The sequence below is a fragment of the Callorhinus ursinus genome, unplaced genomic scaffold, assembly GCF_003265705.2.
Source record: "Callorhinus ursinus isolate GAN/ISIS: 27379988/994484 unplaced genomic scaffold, GSC_fseal_2.0 scaffold10, whole genome shotgun sequence".
NCBI lineage: Eukaryota > Metazoa > Chordata > Mammalia > Carnivora > Otariidae > Callorhinus > Callorhinus ursinus.
The window spans coordinates 81987879-82000649 of record NW_027397072.1 but is presented as its reverse complement, the minus strand read 5'-3'; the positions used below and the strand labels follow the sequence as shown (position 1 = coordinate 82000649).

The 12771-nt window shown below is 39.4% G+C and overlaps 2 protein-coding genes across 2 annotated transcripts in view; one reads left to right on the top strand and one right to left on the bottom strand.

The window, feature by feature from the left end:
- SLC9A2 (solute carrier family 9 member A2) overlaps positions 1-12528 on the bottom strand; it is a 96662-nt gene extending 84134 nt beyond the window's left edge. Inside the window, 1 exon segment of the mRNA XM_025869073.2 lies at positions 12209-12528. Coding sequence (XP_025724858.1) covers positions 12209-12494 — 286 coding nt within the window. The 5' untranslated portion in view covers positions 12495-12528.
- Positions 1-12771, top strand: part of LOC112821706 (large ribosomal subunit protein eL19-like) — a 475653-nt gene that overhangs the window by 125812 nt on the left and 337070 nt on the right. The window lies entirely within an intron of this gene.

Here is a 12771-nt window from a genome sequence, read left to right as displayed (position 1 = left end):
CTACATGCATTAACTCTACCCTCACAACAACCCAATAAGGAAGCTACTATCATTATCCTATTTCCCAGATGAAATAATTGAGGATATAGAGGCTTATTAACTTACCCAAACTCCACACCTAGCAAGTGGTAGAGCAGTAGAGCTCGGATTTTGAACAACAGAGCTGAAGTTATCACTCAAATATGTGCAAGAACAGTATATACATTATAAGTAGAGTGGCCAAATAAATGATCATACGAGTATATTTGAGAGTGAAGGGCACACTATTAACACATGTGCTCGGCTAACACAAATCGTGGATATCACAGACAAACAAGGATGCACAGTTACCTTAACTACCACATGATTAAGCTGAGGTGAAACAAAAAGTATCTCTAAACATTATTTAGTTATTTGTTTTCTCAGTACTTACTTACTGAGTATCTGCTATGTGCCAAGCACCGTCCTAGATAGCAGGTCAAAGAGAAAAGTCCCTTCCCTCATGGAGCTTATGTCCTAAATGAATGTCATTCGTGTGTGAATATATGTCTGCATGCTGCACATGCATTGTGTATGCAAGTCAACACATGTGCATATACATGCAACACAAAACAGATTTAATACCTTCTCTCCTGTCAACCTGTTGAAATTGAACTTTGGCCTATTAAAATTTACATGGTAGCCCAAGTTACAGGTTGAACCCTTAACCTATGAATCTTAACATGTTAAATCTACATTTCAAAACCATTAGAATTCTACATTCCCTAAGTTATGCATGGTGGCAAAAGCGAGACCAAGATTCAGAAATTCTATTTTTTTTTAAGATTTTACTTATTTATCAGAGAGAGAGAGAGCACACGCAGGGGGAGCAGCAGGCAGAGGGAGAAGCAGGCTCCCCGCTGAGCAAGGAGCCCGATGTGGGACTCCCTGAGCTGAAGGCAGACGCTTAACCGACTGAGCCCCCAGGCGTCCCTCAAGATTCAGAAATTCTAGACTCAAGTTCCAGCTCTCATACCACTATGAGTTCCACCACCTTGCCTTCCATTCTACCAGTTTACAGAGTTGTGGTGAACTTGGACTAATGTTAAGTATGGAGTCAAATGTGCTTTCATATATTATTTCAGTTGGTCCACACCATGATCCTCTGAAGTAGGCAGGATGTAATTATCATTGTTTGATTTTATAGTGAAAATCTGAGACAGTCAAGATTAAGGTTAAGAGTGTCTGAGATAAGGCACATCAAGGTGCTCTGGAGACCACAGACAGATACCTAGAATTTAACATTCTTCTTCAGGGCGAGACACAGTGGAGCGATGAAGTACACTGGCCACGGATCCCACCTCTACCCCTTAAGTGCTGTGATACTCTGGACCTAAGTTCTCTCAACCTGTTCCCTCACCTATTTTTTAAAACTGGGGATTATAATGGTGCCTACCAACCAGAGTTGCTATGAAGATTAAATAAGACAACAGGTATAGAACACTTGGCCCAAATACCTGGCATGGAATAATGCTTCAACCTTGTTAGCTATTATTATTTTATTAATGAAACCATAATAGAGGGATTATCTAGGCCCACCTATCTCCACCCTCCAATGCCACAACAAAAGACTCTGCTCAGCTGCATTACACAGATCAGATTCCCCAGGCCCAGGATCCCTAGGAAAGAAGCTTAGTGATAGGGAGCAGCAGAATCACCAGTGGAAGGGTCACAGGAATATGGCAAAAGAATTGTTCCAGGGCGCCTGAGTGGCTCAGTCACTAAGCATCTGCCTTCGGCTCAGGCCATGATCCCAGGGTCCTGGGATTGAGCCCGGCATCCGGCTCCCTGCCTCCGCCTACCCCTCTCACACACCCCCTGCTTGTGTTCCCTCTCTCTGTCAAATAAATAAATAAAATATTAAAAAAATAAAAAGAATTGTTCCACTGCCTCATGACTGCACGAGGAACTTTCTCTGGATAACAAAACTTTTAAAGCTTCTTTAGAGCACTTTCACATACAGAGGGTGCGCATGTGTCATCTGTTACATTTTCAGTTGAAATGTCTAAATACATTTGTGAATTTGACTTTTCTGTTTTTACACGTGAGCCTTTCTATGCCAACGCTAAGTAATAACATGAAACTCACCTTTAAAATATGATTATGTCACAGCCACATAGCTTTCAAAGGAATTCTCATGTCCTCCCCTGGAATGATTGAAGAGGGAAAGGAATACATACATCTTCAAGTAAGGGATGAATTTCACAAATCAAGATTAGAAAGCCCTTGGATGGTGATGAACAATGTGCACAATTGTTGCAGGAAGTACATCAATTATGATTCATTACATTTAAAAGATATAATTGCAAGAGAGTAACCTGTAATTGTGCATGCCTCATTTGGAATGACAATACGCCCATGTCTGCACGTCACTTTAATATAATGAACACATACTTCTCTTGGCTTAAGTTTCCTTTGCTATATAAAAGTAAAATCTTTGTTATAAATTACTTCCTCCCCTACAGAGTATCTCATATTATCCCTGTGGAAATGTTAAACAGATGGGGCAGATACATATCCCTTCTTCTACTAATTAAATGTGAGAACCAAGTAGTTGAAGACTTGGCAAGGTCATACAACAAAGTTGATAGCAGAACTCGAACTACAATAGGGTCTTCCTACTTCTAATCTGGGGGACATCTTTTCCAAAACTTAGGTCCAACACTTCTTCAATTGATGAGTTATTTCTCTTCTACCCAACTATGAAAACATAGAAGATAAAAGCAGAATAGTCCCATCTTTATATCCTGAACATAGGAAAACTAGGAAAGCACATATTATATTCACCTTACATTATTAAAGAGTTTTTAATCATACATTATTTAATCATACATACATATAGAATATCATACATTATGATATTCTATAAACAGAATATATCCATGGACTTCAAACATTTTATAGCAAGCATTTGTTTAAAAAGTGCCAAGTACAATGTCACTGAGCCATCCAACAATGCAAACACAGATAAAGCCACCTCTTACTTCAAACATACAAGATTAATATCTAGCCACATTCAAAATAAAGGAAAATGTGTGGAAGGCCAGAAATAAAGAGAGGAGTCAAAGCAAGAGATGACAGGAGGATTTCAAGCCAGTGAACCAGGGGGATTCCAGACAAGTTACCTGCCCTATGTGCTAGGACCCAGTATTTGAACACCTACATGAACACAAAAAATTTGGACATCAGACCAGTAAGGGAAGCATTCATGCATAAATTCCTGAGTCTCAAAGAGCTACTTTGTGCCAAATAAATAAATACTAAAAGATGCCAATAGCCAGAAAAATAGAAGGAAACACATCAACTCTTTATGGCCTTGGGCAGAGAGAAAATTCTCCCTATAAAGTTTAAAATTCCAGGTTTATACCACATACAGGTATAAAGTCCACTTGAATCATATGGGAAAACCAAGCTGGTACTAAAAGCCAACCACTAAAACTCTGGGTCCCAGCATGAAAACTCAAAACCATTTTTGTGTAAGAACCCTTCATAACTTAAGGGAAACAAACCACTTCCAAGTAAACATCCCCTGGTGAAGCTAAGCTCACAACAAAAAATATAATCTATATAAGAAAATAAATACCTAAAAGGGAAAGTCAGTAAATGTGATAAACATAAGAATTAGCAACAACTAAAAATAACAAAAAAATCTAAAAAAAACTATAAAATGAATATAGTTTAAATAAATGAAAAAAATCAAAGGAGGAATAAAAAGTAACTGAATAGTAGAAAAGTATGAACAAAACACAGATCCACTTAAAAAAGAGCCAAAACAGCATAAATGAAAATATAATTAAAATGAAAAGTCCAGTGAGTAAGTTAAGCACAGATTAGAAATACTCTGACAGTAATGGGATACTAGTAAAAAGATCTGATAAAATTACTAAGAAAAAGAAAAGAAAAATAAAGAGATGAAAAACATGAACAGCATTAAGAAACATGGAAGCACAAGTTCCAAGAAACAAAAACAAAATAAATCAATACCTAGACACATCAAAGAAACAGAAGAATATCAGAAATAACCAAATGAAGAATCTTAAATACAAGCCAACAGAAAAGTCAGATTAATTCCAAAGGGCAATGAGAATAATAACATAAGTCTCCGTAGCAACAAAAGGGGTCAGAAAGTAATGAAATAATGTCTTCCAACTGATAAGAGATAATATTTCCAACCCCTATACTCTGTTATATAATCGTTCAAGAGAATAATCAAAGACACTGTCAAAGATCAAGAGAATTTCTCATTCAAAGACCCTCCCTGAAGTATACACCAAAAACATATTTCAGTAAAAAGAAAATAATCTGGGGGAAAGGGGGAGACAGAAGAATAATAAAAAATTGATAAGCATGTTTGCAAATGTAAACACTGCTTATAAAAATTAAAAGCTAATTTGGAGGAAATTAAATACAAATCAGGTCAAAAAATTAAAATCTAATTTGGAATAAATTAAATATAGACCAGGTCTAAATTATAAGACAAAAAATTAAAATTCTGCAACAAACAGATAGCAGTCAAAAATTTTTATAGTTTAAGTATTATTCAGAAAGAGGATAAAACAATAATAAAATATCAAATACTATGTTTACCACATTCCAAAAAATTATTTTAAGATTTTACATATATTAGCTAATTTAATTTTTACAACAGCCTATGACATTGGTACTTTTATTTACCCATTTAAACAATAGAGCAAGTGAACCCAGAGAGTTTAAGTTATGCACACAATATCATACAACTACAAAATATGTAGGAAAATGTGAGCCAAAGCAGCCTGGCCTGACTCCTGTTAAATCAGGTAATTAGATTAAAATTGAAGAGTCACCACAAAAGGAACAGAAATGGAATATATAATAATATATAAAAAATAAATGAAAAAAAATACTAAGCCAAAATATGACAAGAAAACTAAAGACACCAAGTAAAAGCACAGTAAACAAAGAAAGTAAGCCCATATATATAACTCACAATAAATGCACAATAAATGTAACTGCACTTCTTTTGAAATTACAGATATTTTTAACATTTAAATTAAAGACAAAAAAATCCACCTATAGGTGGTTTAATAAAATGTATCTAAATGAAAATTATCTAGTTGATTTAATAGTAATGGTATAGGAAAAGATATGTCTGGAAAATATAGATGCGGAAAACAGATACAGAAAAAAGACATACAAAATCTAGTTTTATTTTGAATAGCAACTGTAACAAAAGAAAAAACAGACCGTGAGCCCCAAGAATATTATTAAAAATAAAGAAGTTCATAACTTAATAATTAAAGGACAAATTCGCTCAGAGGATATAACAATATTAAACTTGTATGCACCTAATAACTTAGCATCAAAATATACAAAGCAAAAATTAACAACATTATAAACAGTAATTGGCATCACAATCTTAGACACTGATTTTAATGTACCATATAACCTAATAGTTAAAACAGCCAAAAAACTTGGCAATTCTATTAAAGATCTGAACATAATTACAAATTTAATCTAGTGTGTATGTGTGTCTGCATACGTGCACATGTGCCTGTATAAAATCCTTCACCAAATAAATAGAGAATATATAATCTTTTTTAAGCAAGCATGGAAAATGCAGTTTAAAAAGGACCATATAATCAGGTGATGAATCACTACATTCTGCTCCCAAAACCAATATTGCACTGTATGTTTACTAACTAAAATTTAAATAAAAATAAACAAGGACCTTATATTAAACCACAGAAAACATCTGATCTAAACAAAATGTAATAAAATACGAATAAAATAAAAAATAACCACATATCTCTATATGTTTACTAACTAAAACCTATCATTGTAAATAATTATTGGGCTAGAATAATAAAAATCACAAGGCCGGGGGGAGCCTGGGTGGCTCAGTGGGTTAAGGGACAGACTCCTGATTTTGGCTCAGGTCTTGATCTCAGGTCGTGAGATTGAGCCCCGTGTCAGGCTCCACACTCAGCTCAGAGTCGGCTTGAGATTCTCTCTCTCCCTCTCCCTCTGCCTCTCACCCTGCTCACACACTCTCTCTCTCCCCCTCTCTTTCTCAAAAATAAATAAATAGATAAATAAAATCTTTTTTAAAAAATCACAAGGAAATTTAAAAATACTGAGAACTAAATAACAGTGAAAACTCTATATAACAAAACTATACAATGCAACTGAGGTAGGCCAGAGCAATGTATTTCTAGCCTTCAATACATACACCCTCATTCCTCAAAGATATACCCATTTGGATTATAAGAAACCATCTTTAAGAAGAGTTTCTTTTAATATTCCTGATCATGAGAAACCACCTTTAAGAAGAGTTTCTTTTAATATTCCTATTTCAGCTCATGAAGGATTTCTCTGATTTCATGAAAACTAAATTGGATTTTATAGACTTTAAATTAGCGGTGGAGTGCCCCTGATGAGATACATCAGTTATCTTTTCAGCTTTATCACAGATATGTTAAGTTCTCCTCTCAGAATATAAAGGTTTGTCAGTTGATAGCAATAATGATTTCATGCAATTTACTAGGGAAGTACAATTTCATCTGCATCCCCTCCCTGAATTCTTTAGTCTCTGCCATGCTCTTTATTGTTACAATTTGCAATAAAGATGAATTTACATAAACTTAGAATTATCATGACTATGCTTTGTACCATAGTCTTAAATGTCAGTTTATCATAGCTTTGAATTTATTTTTTTTTAAGATTTTATTTATTTATTTGACAGAGAGAGACACAGCGAGAGAGGGAACACAAGCAGGGGGAGTGGGAGAGGGAGAAGCAGGCTTCCCGCAGAGCAGGGAGCCCAATGCGGGGCTCGATCCCAGGACCCTGGGATCATGACCTGAGCTGAGGGCAGACACTTAACGACTGAGCCACCCAGGCACCCCCATAGCTTTGAATTTAATGAAAACACAGAAATAGCCATATTTTGGAGAAACTGATGAAGAAAAATGGCTTAAGAGTTATAATAACTAAAATAAACTGTTGAAAGAGTTTTGTCTATTTTAATAAGACTAATGTCATTTTAGTGTAAGGACATGCCAATTTCGGAGCAGAGTTCATAAAAATATTTATCACTAAAATTATTGAAAGTAATATTATGTTTTCAACTATAAGTGTTTTTTCAGGGATTAACTACCTTTGTAAGGTGGGAGTCGACATATTAGAAAACAAGTAAATTCAATAACTAATGAGCTAAGCTCTAAATTCAGGAATAAAAACAACAGAAAAATACACACGAATAAAGTAGGAGTAGCTAAATAATAAAGAAAAGAAAGTGATAAACTAGAAACCAATCAAAATCCAATTCTTTGAAAAAGTATAAAATAGATAAACTTCTGAGAATGTTGGTCAAGGTAAGGAAAAACAAAAATAACAATATTAGGAATAAAAAGGTAGAATAATAAATGCAGATAAAGTAGGTATTTTTAAATAGAAAATAACTTCCTTCCCATAAATGTAAAAACTCAAATGAAATGATGATTTTCCAGAAAAATAAAAACACAAGCACTAAAATTGACTGAAGAAGAAACAGATAAGCCAAATAGAACGGTAAACTTTAAAAGCAATTGAATCACTGATGAAAATCTATCCACATACAAATCAACAAATTCACTTGGTTTTACAGGTGAGTTTTTACAACCCTACAAGGAACAAACATATTTATACAAAAAGTCCTTTGTATAATTTTAGGGCTTCATAATATGTGAAAGAATTCTGTAAAAAAATTTAAAAAGTATCCCATTAATGATAATTACTGTTATTGTGGAAGTTGATACAGAGAGTAACATTTTTGGTGAAAAATTACCTGTTATTCTTTTAAAAGATAAGAAAATATTTCTCTGTTTGAGTGATAAAATTCTAGAAGACACCTAAAATGATCTTTATAAGGAATAAAAGAAAGCTATTGTAGCCATCCTTCATCCTTTGTTTATTAGCCCAAAGGGAAAAGATGGAAACTTAGAGACAAAAAGGATCAAAACTCTTCTTTTAGCTTAAGAACAAACACATGCCATGAGGAAGACTTAGCTTCAGAAGTGTGTTCAAAGTGAGATGTGGTTCACAAACAGGTGAAGATCATGAGCTTCATCCCTTGACCAACCAGCTGCTGTATATGCTTCAGGAAAACCAAATACAACAAAGAGAAACAGATCAAGGGCAAGGGTAGGTTTTTCTAAGAGATCGAGATCTCAGGTAATACAGATAGATATCAACTGAAGAAACTATCTGGTTTCATATTTCAAATCAGGCCAGACTGGAGCCCAGAGGAGAAAACTTCATGGACCAAACTGCTTTGCCTTTTCCTTAAAACAATACTACAAATAAGTTATTTAATGTCAAGACAACAGGGTGGAGGAAAGTGGAAAATTCTGCATCCTAACCCCAAGTTTAAGGGTAAAGGAAATGAAAAGGGCAGGATGCATGGTGACACCTGGAAGAGGCAAACAGGCCAGCTCAAGACTACAAGATAAGTGAGGGGACATCTGGGAAACCACTGAGGACATAGAAGGGAGTTCTGTTGTTTTAAACAGTAGAGACCCAGTGCTCTGTTCCTGGACTTCAAAGAGAGGTAGAACACATGCCCAAGTTCACCCAGTTTAGGGCAAAGCCCACTGATCCACTTCATGGGCAAGAAAAGCAGAGAAGACCATCTTAGAACACTCCAGGAAATTTTTCTCTTAATTCTTTGGCTACCTATTATTCTAAGCTACAGAACTCCATCCCTGTGTATAGGATTTACCAAGCACGGTGTGCATTTATAGCTGTTAAAAAATCAAGAGTTATTCAAAATATAAGCATTCAAAATAAAGAACAATACAACTTCACATGTGTAAGGATCTAAGTGAAAAACAAATTGGGAAATGTTTCTTGCCAAAATTTTAAAAACTATTCAAAGTTGTACTAAATTCTATGTTCTTTTATTTATTTAACCTACTTTACATATACATTCACATCATCACCATGACTATACAATGTTCTTTTTAACCAATAATTCAGAAATTGAGTTTCCTTGATAATCAGGTAAAAACAATGAAAAGTTGAATCATTCAACACTCTGCCAAAAATGCACTTGCGTACTTCTTACTGCAATATTTCTATGATTATATTGAGCTGCAATCTAGCAAACTATGCTGAATTCACCATCCGGCATGACTGAAACTTCCTACAGATGTGCTTAGGAGCTTCCATTTGGGGCAACCTGTTATCTTTGTTTAGATTAATCACTAGCAATGTGTCTCCATGTTCTCTGCAGCAGGTTAAGTTCAGGTACACTGGGTTCACGGCATAAAAGTGCCCCAAATAGAAATCATGGCATTTTGCACGAGTTAACACATCTGTTCTCATCACCTCAAGTCCCCTGCACAGCTCAATTCATCATCCTGCCCCACGTATGAGCGAATTAAGTCATCTAAGTCACCCCCAAATAACAGTTTTTCCAGGGCAAAAGTTAAAATAGAATTTGAATGACGAGATACAGCTGAATGGGCTGGAAAGGCATCCCTCAATACAAAGACAGTCTTCCCCAAAGCCAACAGAAAGTTTAGGGCCTGGGGGAGCGGGTGGAGGGTATCCGGGCACTTCCAGGCTCCTCTAAGGACAGACAGAGCTGCAACAGGAGGACAGGGTTGGACTATATACAGGAAGAACCTAGGGAAGACCCCAAGGACTAGCTTTTGGGACTCTAAAACTGCACTTTCTGCTCTGGGAACTATATCCTTCACCCCACCCATGGCAGTCTCTACTCAGGTCTCTCTCTGCTCAGACCCTTCTGGTTGGGAGACATGAACATCTGTCTGTATTTTCATCTCTGTGCCACCCCAGATGCAGAAGAGAAAGAGGAGATAGTAGCCAGTGAAGTTGAGAATTGGGGGGGGGGGGAAGGCCTGAAAGACTGGGAGAACAGCAAGTGCCAGGGGATAGAAATACACCTGGATTAAAAAAAAAAAATACTGCCCATGGGCAGATCAACACACCTACGAACTCAGACAAGCATTTTAATAAGATGCCACACAATTAACAGAGTAAGGCCCAACAAGATGAATGGATCATGATGGAAAAAGAACAAGTATGAAAAAGCAACCCATGCAAATAAGAGCACTTGGAAAGAGGCTGAGCCTAAAACAGAAACAGAGAAAGGCAGGAGGTGGCCCAGCCCCGTGAAAAAGGAGACGCAGTACCAGAGAACCGAGTGAAGATACTGTGACTCCTTTTCCACTCCTACTAATGAGGACAATACTCAGCACTTACTCCATGCCCAGGATTTTCTAAGAATGTTAAACATAGGTAGTCTCATTTAATCCTCCTGAGAAAACAAGCCTCCAGGAGAGCCACGAATATGAGACATCAGACAGACCTGGGTGGAATTCTGGCTCCCCACCCACCAGCAAGGTAACCTCCCCACTTCTGCTTCGCCGTATAGGAAACGGGGTAATCATACCTACCCGGAATGGTTGTGAAAATTAGAGATAATGAACTTAAGTGCCTACCAGCGGCTGTTATTAGTGTAATTAATTAGATTAAAATAATCAGGAGTGAAGAACAAAACAAAATGTTGTAATTGAATAGAAATGGCAACCAAGCAGCAGTAATGGAAACAGGGCACAAAAGCACCAGGCCAGTGATGGAGGCTGGGAGAGAGAATGAGTCAACAGAGCCTGCATTTGGCTCCCCACTCAGTGTGTCTGTGAGCAACTCATGTCAACTCTCTGGAGTTTCAGTTTCTGCCTCTACCCAGTGGAGGGGAGGGTATTAATATCTGTCCTTCCCACATGTCTGGGTTGTTGTGAGGACCATGTGAGAAGACAGCACCTGAGTTTATTATTACCCGCAACGAATTTATGCAAATGCACGTATCTACTTGATAGGGAAATCCATTTCCTCTGCTTCCAGTTCTCAGGTGGAATTAAAACACGCAACTAGTACAACCATGTCAAAGCCAGGTAATCGCAGACTGCAAAGTCATTAAACAGCATGTGCCTCCTTTCGTCATCATTAATAGAATCTAATTAATTTAATCTGACATCAGGCTCACCTACCCCAACTTCCACCCTCGTACAAACCCATCTCTTCGGACTGCTTTGTGTTTGCCCCCAATTTATGCCTCTGTTTATGCCTGTCTGGAACGTGTTCCCTTTCATCTCCAACTAACCATATCCTGGTCCTCCTTGAAAACCCCATTTAAATGCTTCCTTTGCATGAAGAAGTGATTTCTGCCTCCCTAAATTGCCATATTATCTTTTCGGAGTTTGTCACACTACTTAGCACTTTCCTGTATTACGGTCCCTGGTGTGTGTGGTACCTCTCCCACCAATCAATAAGCTGAAGGCTGACAGGCAAGGTGTCTTCATCCTTTATGGAGACCTGCCTCATCGTACAGCAGGGGATCTTTCCCAGGACAAATGTTGAAGACGTATGCAAGAATGCAAACATTCTTTTGACCTAATAACTTCTTTGAATCTTTACAACAACAGTAGTTGACATATTTCAAAATAAAAAAGTACTTAAAGTATAAAGTAAAAATAATGTAAAGCCGCCATGATCACAACAAAAGTTTATGGGGGGGGGGCAATGGGGAATGAAGGTGAGAAAATACATTCTGAGCTTCTGCTTTCCAAATAAGAGTTAAAGAGATAGTTTGAAAAGTGGGTTAATGATATTTGCATATGCATCTCACTTTACTAGGCTCACTCGCCTAAGAAAAAGCTTCCTGGAGAGTGACAGCCTCAGCCCAAAGGAGGGAGGAGACAGGGTGTTCCTGTCCCAGCTGCAAGCGCTCAGTTGTCCCTGGTCCCCTCCCAGGCACTTCATTAGTCAGATGCGTGGCAGGGTCTGTGTCTTGGCCAAGGCGCCTCTCTCCTCGGAGCATCTAGGGCTTTAACCGTTTTGGCCTCTGTGCTAGCCTGCGCCTCTCTCCCCACGACAGATAGGAATAAACCTCAGCCCACTCGCCTCCTCCCTCAGTAAACAGGTCTCTGCTTTGGCAGAGGGCTGTACCACTTGGCGTCTGAGGTAAAAGTAAGCAGCACGTCACTGACTTCGTCTGGGCTAATAGTTTGGGGCTATTTCAAGGCCAATGTCCACTTAAGAACCAAAGCATGAAAATGCTCCTCCCCGGGTCCCTTTCGACTCAGACACCCACCCGCGCTTCCCCACCCGATAGCCCTCACCCCAGCTGCTGGTCCAGCTCGCTCACCTATCTTGGCCAGGGACGCCAGCAGGATCCACAGGGTGATCTCGAAGGGGATCTGCACGTGGGGGTAATCCAGGGTGAACACTGGCAGGCGACTCTCCTCGAACGGCGTCGTTCCGGGAGCCACCACGCTCGCGGGGCTGGGCGGGCTGGAGCTGGCGCCCATGGCCCTCGACGCGTCCAGCAGGGTCTCAGCCAGGGTGCCCACCGGCCCGGCCACCTGCAGGAGCAGCAGCAGCAGCAGCGGCGGCGGCGCCCGCAGGCTCCGCCCGGTGCCCGCCAGCCCCATGGGGTCGACTCCCCGCGCCGCCCGCGAGCCCCGCGCTCGGCCCTCCGTGCGCTCAGCGCATCGCTCCCGGGCAGCGCCGCCCGCTCGGCCGCGCACAGTGCGGAGCGGAGATCCGCCGCCCGCCGCCCGCCGCCGGCCGCGGGGCCGGGTCTCTGCAGCCGACGGCTCGGTCCCCGCTGCGAACGGGCACACCGCCTGGCCGGGCGCGCACCCTCAGCCGCCCTCCGCCGCCGGCCGCCGGCCCATGCCCCGTGAGCGGCTCGCGGGCCGCAGCTGC